The following is a 14,873-nucleotide window of genomic DNA, read 5'->3' as shown; positions in this document are numbered from 1 at the left end:
AGTATCAGGATATAAAGTAAATGTTCACATGTCAGAATATATGAGACTTAATTTTCCATTAGAAATCAGGAATATGGTAGTCACCAAATATGGATCAGGTGGATCCATGAGCCAGTAACTTATCTAGGTGTTTGGTTAACTTCTGAAATAGAAAAAAATTATATTAGTGTGATTATCAGCCTTTGTTTGATTCTGTTGTGGTAGACTTTAAAAAATAGTCCCCTAAAGGGATCTCTTAAATGAATAGAATTGCTATCATTAAAAAGAATGTCATACCAAAGATAGTTTGATTTTGAAAATAAATGGATACTGATGTTTTTATACTGTTGTTTTTATGTTTCTGATGGTTTTAAAATTTTGTATACTTTTAATGTTTACTGTTTTAACCTTTATGAACCGCTCAGAGAGCTTCGACTGTGGGGTGATATATAAATGTAATAAATAAAATAAGTAATAATAATAAATAAATAAACTGAACTGGTGTGTGTGTGCTGTGGGGTTCTTCATAGTAAGCTTCGGTTATTGGGCGGTATAAAAATGTAATAAATAAATAAATAAATAAATAAGAAAGATATTTATTTTAGAAAAAGTAAGGAGAGAAGAAAATAGGATCTGTAGAACTGAGAGGTGCTCAGCTCCAGCTACCAGGGGTTAGAGTGGCCTACTTACGTTGACCCTATGAAAAGGAGGACAGGGCTCCTGTATCTTTAACAGTTGCATAGAAAAGGGAATTTCAGCAGGTGTCATCTGTATATATAGAGAACCTGGTGAAATTCCTTCTTCATCACAGCAGTTAAAGCTGCAGGAGCTATACTAGAGTGACCAGATTTAAAAGAGGGCAGGGCACCTGCAGCTTCAACTGTTGTGATGAAGAGGGAATTTCACCAGGTTCTCCATATATACACAGGACACCTGCTGAAACTCCCTTTTCTTTGCAACTGTTAAAGATACAGGAGCTCTGTCCTCCTTTTCATAGGGTCACCCTAGGCCTACCCCAACCTCATACCGTCCTGATCCTATCGTTCCCAGACAGCATGGCCATGGTGGCTGGAGTTGATGGCCATTGCAGTCCAAGACATCTGGAGGGCCCAAAGATAGGCAAGGCTGTTGGTAAAAGATCTTAAACCAGCTTCTCAGGTATATTTCTCCCACACCTGTCCTTCCACTTGAGGAAGAAGGAGGAGTCACAGGAGGGGCGAGTGTGTCTAATTTGTCCATTTTCCACCCTTTTTAGCTTTTAAAATTCGTTCCTGAAAAAGCTGATATTGACCTTCTGGAGGAACACAAGCATGAGCTGGACCGGATGGCGAAGGCCGACAGGTTCCTCTTCGAAATGAGCAGGTGATTTTACCAGGCTGCTTCCCAGCGAATGCGCACCCAAAGCAGTGGGTTCCAGAGGCAGTGGCTGTGGCAGGCTGTGGCCGCCAGGGGTACTTTTCTAGCTGCCAGGGGTACTCTCTGTTCCCAGCAGAGATTGTGGTTGTTGTGGAGGGCCTGAAGTGTAAGTGAGACGCCTCTTCTTTCCATACTACCAGGTTTCATACTACCAGGTTCCATACTGTTTACCTGCAACTGGTATTCAAAATTGCTGATATCAGCCTGCCTGCACTTTAAGATCAGAAAGAGAGGCCTTTCTCATTTGTCCCCCTGTGCGAGCAGTTACATGGGTGACCACACGTGACAGGGCCTTCTCTGCAGTGGCCCCATGCCTCTGGAATAAATTGCCATCAGGGGTCCACCAGGCTGCATTATTGCAGGCTTTTACGAAGGCCTGGAAAACTTACTCTTTTACTCTGGCCTTCTTCTGATACGATTGCTGTTGTTGCTGTGTTTTTGTTGTTGTTGTTGCTGGTATTTATTGCTGTTTTTGTTGTGTTCTTTCTGTTTTATTGTGGGTTTTGTCGCTCTTAATATTGTATCAGTTTTATGTGTTTTATTGTTGTGTGCTTCCTTGGGAGGGCTCAACCAAATAAATAAATCGGTTGATTTGGAAGCGTCTGCAAAGAAAGAAACATGCGGAGTTAGAGAGTGAAGTCCTAGGCCAGATCTACATCAAGTAGGATATTGCACTATGAAAGCGGTATATAAAAGGCAGGAGCCACACTTCTGCTTTACAGCGGTATTGAAGTGCACTGACAACTGTTGGGGCCCATTGACACAGACCGTCTACTGCTTTCATACTGCTTTCATAGTGCAATATCCTGCTTGGTGTAGCTTCTGCCTTTTATATACCACTTTCATACTGCCTTCATGGTGCAATATCGTGCTTGGTGTAGATCTGGCCCTAGTGGGACCACAGGAAGTCCAGGAAGGTAGTGATTTGATGGTGCAAGAGTCTACACCTGACGGTGGCATGGACTACTAGATTTAAGGAGAGTTTGCATTCTTTATCCTCCCTGGGAAGATGGTGCCGTTATACATGCGCATTATCGCATTATGGGATATACGATGCTATGGAGACAAGTGAAGTGCTACAGTTTATATGCGGAGCTCCGCAGATTGATATAACAGCAAAAACCAGAGTGGGGGAAAGGAACGAGGCTGCAGAGGACGATAGCAGCGTGTTTCTGCCTCTTTGTTTACGCAGAGCTCTGTAGGATCAGATCGTTCACCTTAAAAACGGCGTGAAAAAAGGAACCAGCCGATAGATGGCAAGGCGGGAAACCGGCCAATCACGTTCTCCTACCCTCAAAGCTCCGCCCACCTGTCAAAATGCGGTTTAACTTCCCCAATGACACATAACCATAATGCGGAGCAAACTCGGACAGGAGCTAAAAATCACGATAGATCGCTGATGCGGATATGCGCATTATCGCGGTTAAAACGCGATGTTACTGCGAACGGATGACTGACTTGTGTGTCCTAAAAATGAGAATATGCAGAGCTATGTCAGGGTAAACAAGCCGTATAGACAAACCCCTGGTCTCTTTCCTGATGGCGTTTTAGCGTTGTGTAAAACAAGGCTAGGGAACATGTGGCCCTCCAGATTTTGCATTGCATTGCAACTCCCATCATCCACACCCAGCATAGCCAGTGGTAAAGACTGATGGAAGTTGTAGCCCACTAACACCTGGAGGCCCCCTCGTTCCCCATCCCTAGTCTAAAAACTTGTCTCATTTCAACAAGGCTTAATTGAGTATTCAGGTTATGACTTCCCCAACTGTTTTTTTTGCTGGTGGTTTAATTTGAGCTTTTTAATTATGTTGATTTGTAAACGACCACGGGCATTGCTGCGTGCAGTGGAGAAGCAGAGCACAGATGATTATTTAAGCTCCTGGGGAATCTCTGGAACGCCATTTGAAACCCGCTGATCCAGCCTACGTGTGTCCTGGCCTCTGCAGATGTTTCACAGGACAACCCAGAGAGCAGCCGGCCCAATAAACCTCATGCCTGACTCTTTTCCGTCAGATCTTTTACTAGCCCCTGACTAGATGTAAATTTCTCCCCTGCCCCCATTCTCTTACAGGATAAACCATTACCAGCAGAGGCTGCAGTCCTTGTATTTTAAAAAGAAGTTTGCTGAGAGAGTTACTGAAGTTAAACCCAAAGTGGACGGTAAGTTTAAAGCTGTTCCTGTTGTGCATATAAGCCCCACTCTGGCCCGCTTGCATTGGCTGCCTGTATGTTTCTGAGCCCGATTCAAGGTGCTGGTTTTAACCTATAAAGCCTTACATGGCTTGGGATCACAATACCTGACGGAACACCTCTCCCGACATGAACCTACCCCTACACTGCGCTCAACAGCTAAGGTCCTCCTCCAGGTGCCTACCCCGAGGGAAGCTTGGAGAATGGCAACCAAGGAGAGGGCCTTTTCAGTGGTGGCCCCTCAATTATGGAATGATCTCCCCAACAAGGCTTGCCTGGCGCCAATATTGTTATCTTTTCAGCGCCAGGTCAAGACTTTTCTCCCAGGCATTTAACAGCATACAGTTATCCATGCTCTGATAACCTCTCGTTTGGATTACTGCAATGCGTTATACGTGGGGCTGCCTTTGAAAACGGTCCGGAAACTTCAACTGGTACAAAACAGGGCAGCACGGTTACTAACAGGGACTGGCCGACAAGACCACATCACGCCAGTCCTTTTCCAGCTTCATTGGCTGCCAGCCCAGGCCCGATTCAAAGTGCTGGTATTAACATTTAAAGCCCTAAATGGCTTGGGGCCAGGCTATCTGAAGGAATGCCTCCTCCCATATGTACCTGCCCAGACCCTAAGGTCATCCTCAGGGGTCCTTCTCCGGGAGCCCCTGCCAAAGGAAGTGAGGCAGGTGGCTACCAGGAGGAGGGCCTTCTCTGCTGTGGCACCCCGGCTGTGGAATGAGCTCCCTACAGAGGTTCACTTGGCACCTACATTATATGCTTTTAGACGCCAGGTGAAGACCTTTTTATTCTCCCAGCATTTTAAATAAATTTCAACTTGGTGTTTTAAATTTGTAATTTTGCATTGCTGCTGTTTTTATCTGGTTGAGATTTTATGTTGTATTTTATATTATGGTTTTATACTGTTGTTTTATACTTTGAATGGTTTTCATTTTTGTGAACCGCCCAGAGAGCTCCAGCTATTGGGTGTTATAGAAATGTAATAAATAAAATTAAATAAATAAATAAAAGCATATGCTGAGTTTTTTAACTGACCCCAGAATAGTTGTTTTTAAATAGTCTGCTTTTGTTTGTATTTTACGCTTTTTATAGTTTTAGATTTTGTATATTTCTTCTTAATGTTCACTGTTTTTAACTTTTGTAAACCGCCCAGAGAACTTCAGCTATGGGGTGGTATATAAATGTAATAAATACTAATAATAATTGTGTTAAAATTGCTAAAACATAAAGAGAAAATTGCAAAAAACAACTACAATGCTGCTGTCATTGAATCACATACGGTTCAAGTTCGCTCTTCCTGAATGAAGGCAGATTTTCAATTTATTTTAAAGATTTTGAACGAAACAATAGTGTGGCTAGAGTGGAGGTTAAGGCGCCTCACACACACACACACACACACACACACAGTACAAACTAGTGAGAATGGGCTGTGTCCTTATATCCTCTCCCTCTTGACCTTTGTGCTAAAGGATTAGGGCACCCCCCTATGTGTGTTTTGACGAAAAATGCCCTGCAACTCCCAGCATGCCCCAGCCAGCCTGTTTTGGGCAAACTCCCAGGGCATGCTGGGAGTCGTAGGACATTTTTGGGTCTAAACATGCATAGGATTACACCCTTAATTGCTTTTCCAGTGGTAGCATCTAGCTCTAGAGGTCCACCATGAACCATTCTATGGAGCTGTGGTGTAAGAATTTGGCAGATTATGCTGCTGGGAAAATAGAGATGCCGAATGTATTTGTCATACTGACTAGTCAAGCCAGATCCTTAGAAAAAGGAACCGCCCAGAGAGCTTCGGCTATTGGGCGGTGTAGAAATGCAATAAATAAATAAATAAATACGCAGTATGATAACCCTTTATTAATTGCATGGGTTAATAATTATGGTAGCACTTTCCGCCTTCTCTTTTTATGTCATCCATTTGGACAGGGTGAGCTTGTATGACCTCCCTCCATGATGGTCTTGTTTTTGTTTTTTTGGCGCTATTGTTGTCTCCTTCTCAAGATGTGGTGATGGCAACCAACTTGGATGGCTTTAAAGGAGGTTGGATATATTCCTGGAGGAGAAGGCTATCAATGACTACTAGCCCTGATGGTTGTGTGCTACCTCCAGTATCTGAGGCAGTAAGCCTGTGTGCCCCAGTTGCTGGGGAACATGGGTGGGAGGGTGCTGTTGCATCATGTCCTGCTTGTTCATCCCTGGCTGATGGGTGGTTGGCCACTGTGTGCTGAACTAGATGGACCCTCGGTTTGTTCCAGCAGGTCTCTTCTAATGTTCTTATGTTCCTGCTAGTGGCGCTATCTTGGGGTGACCCCCTTTCTTTATTACGTTCATGTTTCTTTGTAATCTAATGTCTAAATAGGCAATATATGTTAAGCCCGCTACGTAGTCAGGTTGCCTTTTCTGACCAGGTCTCCCTCCCCTTGTCCTTTGCAGCAATCCGCACCGCTTCCACGGAAGTGTTCCAGAGCAAAAGCCTGAAGCAGCTGCTAGAGGTGGTTTTGGCCTTCGGCAACTACATGAACAAAGGGCAGAGGGGGAATGCTTATGGGTTTAAAATTTCCAGCCTGAACAAGATCGCAGACACGAAATCCAGCATTGACAAGTAAGCTAAATTTCTTACAGTGGCGGCCAGGATTAGAGCTCTCTATGTAATAGGCATAAGTTGATAATAGCTCCAACTGTATGATTTCATGTTTGATTCTTGTTCTTTGTTTTTTTCATGGATCTATGGATCGTAATAAAGAAGTATGTATGTAGTAAGCAGCTTCTGCCGGGGGGGGGGGGGGGAGTGGAGGCTGGTGCCTCCGATGTCAGTGGGGTGGTGAATCCACTCCGGGTTCCAGATGGAACCAGACAGAACTCTGAAGGAGCTCTCCAAGCCCCTTGGTCACCCCTTTAGAGTTCTGACTGAAACCCGGAGTGGATTCCCCACCCTGCTGACAATCGGATCCACCAGCTTCCACTGGGTGGTGGTCGTGGTGGTGGGAAGCCAGGTTCCTTCCTGGGAGAAGGAGAGGCAAGAGAAACCTGCTCTTTGTGGGTATGCAGTTCATGCCTGCAAGGAACAGCAGCAGAAATGCGTCTGAGAAACAGCCTGGCCTGATGAATCAAGGATTATTACTGAAGTCCTGCATGCCAGTACATGTAACAGACAATTGCTATCAGGGTTGTACTCAACTTTGCCTGTTTCCACCTTGCTTGGGTGTGTTCGGGACATTAATCAGCAAAGGCGGCTCCTTAACCAAATGGTTGGCTTGCAGATTCTCCTCCTAGCTTAACTCGTCTCCTTCCTCATTCAAAGTGCTGATCATCCTGCTGTCCCATGTGGTGCCAGGCTGCCTGTCTCGCTGTTGCACACCGGGCAAGCATTATTTTCTCAAAAGACCAGATTATTGCACATCTTTATTCCGTGCAGTTGGCTTAGACCAGACTATTGCACATCTTTCTCTGTTCTGTGCCGTTGGCTTAGAATGGACTATTGCGCGTCTTTATTCTGTGCAACGGTTCCCTTTTCATGGATTCACAATACATGTTCAGATGCTTCTCACTTTGTTCAAACACTTCTTCCTTTCACACCCATGTGCAATTTTCACTCCTGCATGCGGAGAGCGCCCCAAAATGTGCTGCATCCAAACTGACTGTATGCAACTGCCTGCCTCTGTCATAGGAACATTACTTTGTTGCACTATCTCATCACCATCGTGGAAAAGAAATACCCCAAAGTTCTCAACCTGCACGAGGAGCTGAAAGACGTCCCCGCGGCCGCCAAAGTAAAGTAAGTATTTATGTTTGGGCAATTGTTGTTGCTGTTATTTATTTGGTTTTGGTTTTATGAGCCGCTGCATAACCAAAATGTTCTCAGAGCAAGGAAAAGTAGATAAACAATTAAAACGGCCGGCATTGCTTCTGGGAAGTTCTGAGTGCTTAGCCCACCACCCAGCGCTCTTAATTCTGTGCTGGATTCTGTCCCTTGTCTTTAAGTTCATGTTTTCTCTCTTAGGGTGATTCCAGATGAGGCTTTTATCTTACAATCACCTTGCCTCATTCACTGATTTTTTTTGGGGGGGACGGTGGTTCCAAAGTAGGGTGACCCTATGGAAAGGAGGACAGGGCTCCTGTATCTTTAACAGTTGTATAGAAAAGGGAATTTCAGCAGGTGTCGTTTGTATGCATCCAGAACCTGGTGAAATTCCCTCTTCATCACAACAGTTTATTTATTTATTTATTTATTTAAAGCATTTTTATAGCACCGCCTCACCATTTCTGGCATCGAGGCGCTTTACAATAACATATAAAACAATTCCATTAAAACCCTCAACCCACATTAAGACAATTCCATTAAAACCCTCACCCTCAAACCATTAAAAGCCCTCAACCCCAATTTAAACCACCCCCTCCCCAGACTCTTGTGAAAATAAAAACGCCTTCCAAAGGCGTTTGAAGCAATTGATAGTGGGAGCCTGTCTACTCTCCAGTGGCACAGTGTTCCATAACCGGGGGCCAGCCACTGAAAAAGCCCTGGCCCCGGCACATTCCAATTTGTAGTGGGGGACCATCAGGGCACCCTGTTCCTGAGAGCAAGTCTGCCAATGGTGAGACACAGGAGAAAGGCGAGTGCTCAGGTATCCAGGACCCAAGCAACGCAGGGCTTTATACATGGTCAACAAGACCTTGTAGCGCACCCTAGCAGCCACCGGCAGCCAATGGAGCTCTTGAAGCACCAAAGTGATAGAAGACCACTTCGGGAGCCCCTTGACCAACCTGGCTGCTGCATTTTGGACAGCCTGTAGGCGTTGGATTTGCTTCAAGGGAAGCCCTGTATACAACAGGTTGCAATAGTCCAGTCTGGAAAGAACCAGGGCCTGGACTGCGGTGGTAAGATCAGCCTCTGACAGAAAGGGGCAAACTTGGCAGAGCACATGGAGTGGATAAAAGCAACTCCGAACCACGGCCCCCACCTGTGATGACATAGTTAGGGACTGGTCAAGAATAACACCCAAGTCCCGCGACTCAGTCACAATCTTTGGTCGGATTCCTGAAATAGGCAGATCTACGAGCTCCTGCCTCAAATCTGCCAGCCGCTGACCTCGGCCAATCACCATCAGCTCAGTCTTCTCCGGGTTAAGCTTTAGTTTACTCCTAGACATCCAGTTACAGATCTCAGCCAGGCACCAAGACAGAGTAGCAACTGCCTCGCCTAGGTCAGACACCACCGAGATGTAAAGCTGGGTATCATCAGCATACATATGGTACCTCAGCCCATGGGCTCTAATTAACTCTGCCAGCGGCCTCACATATACATTGGACATGAAAGGTGAGAGGATGGAACCCTGTGGAACTCCACAGGGGAGGGCTGTGGGGGTAGATGTACAGGTGCCCATGGTAACCACCTGAGCCCTTCCATCCAAGTAGGACTGGAACCAGGCAAGAGCTAGGCCCTCCAGTCCCACCTGGGTCTTCAACCGTCTAATCAACAATTCATGATCCACTGTGTCGAAGGTCCAATAACAGCAGGATGGACAGGTGACCTTTGTCCATCGCTAAAAGAAGATCGTCACAGACTGCGGCAAGGGCAGTCTCTGTGCTGTGACTCAGAGTTAAAGGTGCAGGAACCCTGCCCAGATTGACCAGATACAAAAGAGGGCAGGGCTCCTGCAGCTTTGTTGTGATGAAGAGGTAATTTCAACAGGTGTTTCATGCATGCAAATGACACCTGCTGAAATTTCCTTTTCATAGAATCATAGAATAGTAGAGTTGGAAGGGGCCTATACAACGGTTAAAGATACAGGAGCCCTGTCCATCCTTTCCAGATGGTCACCCTAGTCCAGATGAGTGTTTCCCTTCTATTTATGACTCTCCGTTGTTTTGCCGCCAACTCCTTAAAAAGTCCGCTACAGAGAAAAAGCTGCACACAGGCATTTTGATAAACAGCTTCCACATCTTTACCGTATGCAGATTAGAATGTTTGCATCTTACCAAATGCAAATGATATGGCCACTTTGAACCTTGGCGCCCATCGTCAATGACACGTGCCAGTTGTAATCTGCTCCATGCAAGATGCCGTTCCAGAAGCAGGAGGCAATGCTGAATATTTCAGGGGTGGGTGGGTGTTCAATGAGAGAAGCTGGAGAGTGTTCAGAGGAGGGCAACCAGGATGATCAGGGGTCTGGAAACAAAGCCCTATGAGGAGAGACTGAAAGAACAGGGCATGTTTAGCCTGGAGAAGAGAAGATGGAGGGGAGACCTGATAGCACTCTTCAAATATTTAAAAGGTTGTCCCACAGAGGAGGGCCAGGATCTCTTCTTGATCTACCCAGAGTGCAGGACATGGAATAACGGGCTCAAGTTAAAGGAAGCCAGATTCCAGCTGGACATCAGGAGAAACTTCCTGACTGTTAGAGCAGTACGACAATGGAACCAGTTACCTTGGGCGGTTGTGGGCTCTCCCACACTAGAGGCCTTCAAGAGGCAGCTGGACAACCATCTGTCAGGGATGCTTTAAGGTGGATTCCTGCATTGAGCAGGGGGTTGGACTCAATGGCTTTATAGGCCCCTTCCAACTCTACTATTCTATGATTCTAAGCCACAGATGGCTTCAGGGCGGCATTCTGGAAATTTGTTAGGAGCAGCTTGGAAAAATGATGTACTTCCTTTATTTCCGACAGCATGACTGAGCTGGAGAAGGAAATAGGCACCTTGAGGAGCGGGTTGAGGGCTGTGGAGACCGTAAGTATTGTTTACTCACTTAATAGTCCCCTGCTGCAATTTCAAGGAGGGGTGTTTTTTTAGCAGCCGCCCTTGGGGAGAAAGGAGGGAAAGCTGTCTGAATTTGCTTTTATCTCTCTTCCTAGAGGCCAATTCTTTTCTCCTTCCTGACCTGTATCTCATTATTTCTTATTACCATTTTATAAAACTCTTAACGAACTGGGTACTTTTGCTTTGTCTCTTTCATCATGTGCATTTTTTTTTTTAAAAAAGGGTTATAAATAACTGGTGCAGATGTAATACTTAAGCTTTGGGAGGCTCAAGTGGAGAACTTCTGGAACTCACTACCACAAGATTCAGTGATGGCCACCATTTGGGTGGCTTTAAAAGGGGGTTGGATAAATTCCTGGAGGCAAAGGCTATCCATGGCTACTAGCCCTGATGGTTGGGTGCTATCTCCAGTATTCCAGGCAGTAAACCTGTGTGCACCAGTTGCTGGGGAACATGGCTGGGAGGGTGCTGTTGCACCATGTCCTGCCTTGTCGGTCCCTGGCCGATGGCTGGTTGGCCCCTGTGTGAACAGAGTGCTGGACTAGATGGACCTTTGGTCTGATCCAGCAGGGATTTTCTTATGTTCTCTGGTCCTGGAAATGTTGGAATCCCAGAGAGAGGAACAGTACTAAAAGCAAATCACGAGAAGTGGGCAGCAGCGCGATACAACGTCTGAGTGCAGTTGAGTTCCAAGGAAACACCTTCTTTCTCAGGGACTAGGATCAAGGGCAGTTGTAGAGGTCATGTTAGGTGCACGAAGGAGACAGCAGCTTTGGACGTCCTCAGGATGGGGTTTAAAAAAGGACTCCATCGTTTGACTCGGGGGAATGACCAGGAGACGTCCTGAGGTTCTTGGCTGAGTTTGAGCCAGCTGATTAACCATTACAAAAAACAGATTTCCATGGAACAAGCAGGTAGAGGTTCCTGGAGCAAAAAAAGATGACAGGGGATTCTCTGGTGGTGTTTTAACCCACAGAGGTGAGGAACACTTCAGGACTTGACCGTATTTCCTGCCAAGGCTTTTAGAATGGCCAATTTGTAGGTTACCTCGTGGGATGCTTGATTAGGGCCGTGACTTAGAGGTCAGGAACGCATTGGCATTTATCCAGGGTTCCCATTGTTTATCTACTCACATGAAGGCAACTCCTTTTGATTTACAGTAGGTGAGTCATCGGTTATAAACTTCGATTCCGCTAAATACAAGTAGCTTGCATTCTTACCATCAGGATTCTTTGGCACCTGGCTACCATGAGTCCCGTGGCCAGGCAGAAACAGAAGACGTATTGCGGGGGGAGGAGGTGTCAAACAACACGCTACGTAAATCACATAGCATTGATTGATTGATTGATTGATTGATAGATTGCATTTTTATACCGCCCAATAGCTGAAGCTCTCTGGGCGGTTCACAAAAATTGAAACCATAAAAAACCATTCAAAATACGAAACCAACAGTACAAAGGCCTAATATAAAATGCAATATAAAAACACAACCAAGATAAAATGAAGCAGCAAGGCAGAAATCAATACAGATTTACAAACGGCAAAGTTAAAATTCAGCGGCTAGACTGTTAAAATGCTGAGAAAATAAACCGGCCTTTGCCTGGCATCTAAAAGAGTATAGTGTAGGTGGCAGGCAAACCTCTTTGTAGCTGAGCCTTCTTTCTCTAGAGCAGCCTTCCTCAACCTGGGGCGCTCCAGATGTGTTGAACTACAACTCCCAGAATGCCCCAGCCAGCTCGGCTGGCTGGGGCATTCTGGGAGGTGCAGTCCAACACATCTGGAGCGCCCCAGGTCGAGGAAGGCTGCTCTAGAGGGTTCGTACACCAGGAGGGGAGGGTTAAACCTCCCCCCAGCACCATGTACATTGATGGTGCTATATAAATAAATAATAATAATAATAATAATAACTTTCCAAAATTACGCACACACAGCAGTTAAAATAAGAAGAAAAGCTCCCAAGGCTGCCAGCAGAGTGGGTGATGAACTGGCCTTGGACCTGAGCAATTCAGGGGGGTTGTCAGTCCCAGTCACCAGCTGGCATTATGCCTGCATGCATCAGTGGGCATGTATATTGTTACGTGATGTGCTCTCATTAGACCCGTGTACAAACTTGCACACATTCTAATGAGACTTACACCCTCTTATAAGGAATCTTTTGACATTGGCAATAGAGTGTCTGTGGCTAAGTAAGGCGATTCTTACTCAAGAAACTTACAGCACTGAAGGGGATAACGCCACAATGGCACAATTATTGAGGTTGAAACAAATACAAAGGCACAAGCTAGTTGTGGGGAAATTAGCTGAGCAAGTAGAAGCTTAGAAGCAGTTTCAAGACTGAAAAATAGACTTTTTGAGACTTAAGAGCATACACACACAGACAGCAGGGGAAAGAGTAGAGGGGATCTTTAAAGGCAATATACCTTTCCTTGGGCTGCAGCCCTTTCCTGTAGACCAGAACTGGGGAGTGTTGCAACTCCTGGTCTTAAGTGAAGAGGAAAAGAATACAGTGAGGCAAAGCACTCACCCATGGCAGCTTGCTCTCGTAAGCTGGAATGTGTAGAATGCTCTGTGTTTCTGGTTCAAAAGGGAGAGAGAGAGAGCTAGCCTCTTCCCCCAAACTTGAGGGTTTTTGTATGATCTTGTCTAAAGATCTACTTGCTATGGGAACAAAAGAGGGTGATTTGGGATGATGGCTGTACTTGATGCCATCTGGAGTTCAGCAACAGGGCTGTATTAGCATGTGTATGACCAAGTCATACACTTGCCATCCAGCATTCACATTCTGCTTAGTTTTTTTTGTTTATTCGTTCAGTCCTTTCCGACTCTTCGTGACTTCATGGACCAGCCCACGCCAGAGCTTTCTGTCGGCTGTCGCCTCCCCTAGCTTGCATTTGAAGAAGTCTATCAGGAAATGGTTACTTGACCTAGGCCTTTTGTGAATGCTCTCAGTCTGTAGGTGGGGTTTTGGGTTGTTTCAAAATGGAGTCAGTACTGCTCACAGAAGCTACCTTGTAACACTATACACCATGCCTTATCCTGGCGATTGCCCCGGGATCATCCCTGTGCATCCACATGACACACAGGGGATCCCAGGGGCAGGGAGGGATGATCCCTCCATTTCCCCAGGATAACTGGGACAGGTTTAATCCCGACTTTTCCCGTGGTCTCGGGATCGTCCCGAGACTGCAGGAGGTGTGGGCAGCTGTCCAGGTTCCATTCCAGCTCCTCAAGAGCAAATACAATGAGCTGAGAACCAGGCACAGAGCTCCTCAGGTGCTCCATGGCCATCGGGGGTAGGGTGGGGGGAATGGGAACATTTTTTTTTAAAAAAAACACCTAACCTTTTTGTTGGTGCACTCGTGCGCTCATCTTCAATAAAAACAAAATGGCGGACCTGACATCTCCCTTCCTCCCTGGACGTCACGTGTGAACAAAGGGGAGGATCTTGCAATCAGCATATCGCGAGATCGTCTCCCGGATCGCCAGGCGGTGTAGACATGCCTACAGACATTAAACATCAGTGACCAAGTGAATTTCTTTCCTCCGAAGGAGTTGGAATACCAGAAATCTCAGCCCTCCCGTGCGGGAGACAAGTTTGTTTCCGTCGTCAGCCAGTTCATCACTTTGGCCAGCTTCAGCTTCTCAGATGTGGAGGATCTTCTGGGAGAAGCGAAAGAACTGGTAAGAAGCCAACAGAATTACCAGAGGGCTGCACAGGTGCAGGCCTTTCTGCTTTCACATGGCATCTGCAGTTTTGGTCATGATGTTTTGGTCATATTTGGTCATACAACCAGCTAACTGAGGCCGAGAGAATTGCCTGAGGCTGCCAGCTGAGCCAGGCCCTTGAACCAAGAGCTTCCTCCCCTTTATGCTCAGTTCGCCATAGGCCAACCTTCCCCTGTTAAGTTCTTGCTCTGGCCAGCCACTGCATGGTCACCGTTTGTCAAACAGGTCTGCTACTCAGGTTTAGGGTCACCAGAGGAGGACAGGGCTCCTGTATCATTAACAGCTGCATAGAAAAGGGAATTTCAGCAGGTGACATTTATATGCATGCAGCACCTGGTGAAATTCCCTCTTCATCACAACAGTTAAAGCTGCAGGAGCCCTGCCCTCTTTTGTATCTGGTCACTCTAGAGTAGGGCTCCTGCAGCTTTTAACTGTTGCGATGGAGAGGGAACTTCACCAGGTGCTGCATGCCTACAAAGGACACTAGCTGAAATTCTATCTGGCTGTTAAAGATACAGGAGCATAGGGTCACCCTACTCAGGTTGGCATCTGGTCGCACTCTAGCCAAATCGACCATCCTGCTGCTATTGAGTCTGAGAATGCAGGACACAGCAAAGAACCATGGCAGTGGGCCCATCAGGATGGAGCATCAAATGGGGAATGAACTAAGGAATGTGGTTAATGGAGAATGCTGAGTAGTTGCAGGCCTGCAGTCAGTACTGACACGGCTGCCCCAAGTCCAATTCCCAGCCTACTTCTGGGCCTCTAATTCCCAGCCTACTTCTCAACCT

General features: G+C 46.2%; 2 protein-coding genes across 3 annotated transcripts in view; both read left to right on the top strand.

Annotated features, from left to right (window-relative positions):
• Positions 1 to 14,873, top strand: part of JKAMP (JNK1/MAPK8 associated membrane protein) — a 405,493-nt gene that overhangs the window by 334,253 nt on the left and 56,367 nt on the right. The window lies entirely within an intron of this gene.
• The window catches only part of DAAM1 (dishevelled associated activator of morphogenesis 1), a 231,023-nt gene that overhangs the window by 206,574 nt on the left and 9,576 nt on the right, over positions 1 to 14,873 (top strand). For both annotated transcript variants that reach the window (XM_063118186.1, XM_063118185.1), the window contains 6 exons: positions 1,235 to 1,341; positions 3,467 to 3,555; positions 6,034 to 6,202; positions 7,268 to 7,375; positions 10,266 to 10,326; positions 13,906 to 14,037. In XM_063118186.1, coding sequence (XP_062974256.1) covers positions 1,235 to 1,341; positions 3,467 to 3,555; positions 6,034 to 6,202; positions 7,268 to 7,375; positions 10,266 to 10,326; positions 13,906 to 14,037 — 666 coding nt within the window. The remainder of the gene's footprint in view (positions 1 to 1,234; positions 1,342 to 3,466; positions 3,556 to 6,033; positions 6,203 to 7,267; positions 7,376 to 10,265; positions 10,327 to 13,905; positions 14,038 to 14,873) is intronic.

The sequence above is a fragment of the Elgaria multicarinata genome, chromosome 2 (assembly GCF_023053635.1).
Source record: "Elgaria multicarinata webbii isolate HBS135686 ecotype San Diego chromosome 2, rElgMul1.1.pri, whole genome shotgun sequence".
In the NCBI taxonomy this organism is placed as follows: Eukaryota; Metazoa; Chordata; class Lepidosauria; order Squamata; family Anguidae; genus Elgaria; species Elgaria multicarinata.
This window is presented reverse-complemented; position numbering and strand designations above follow the sequence as displayed.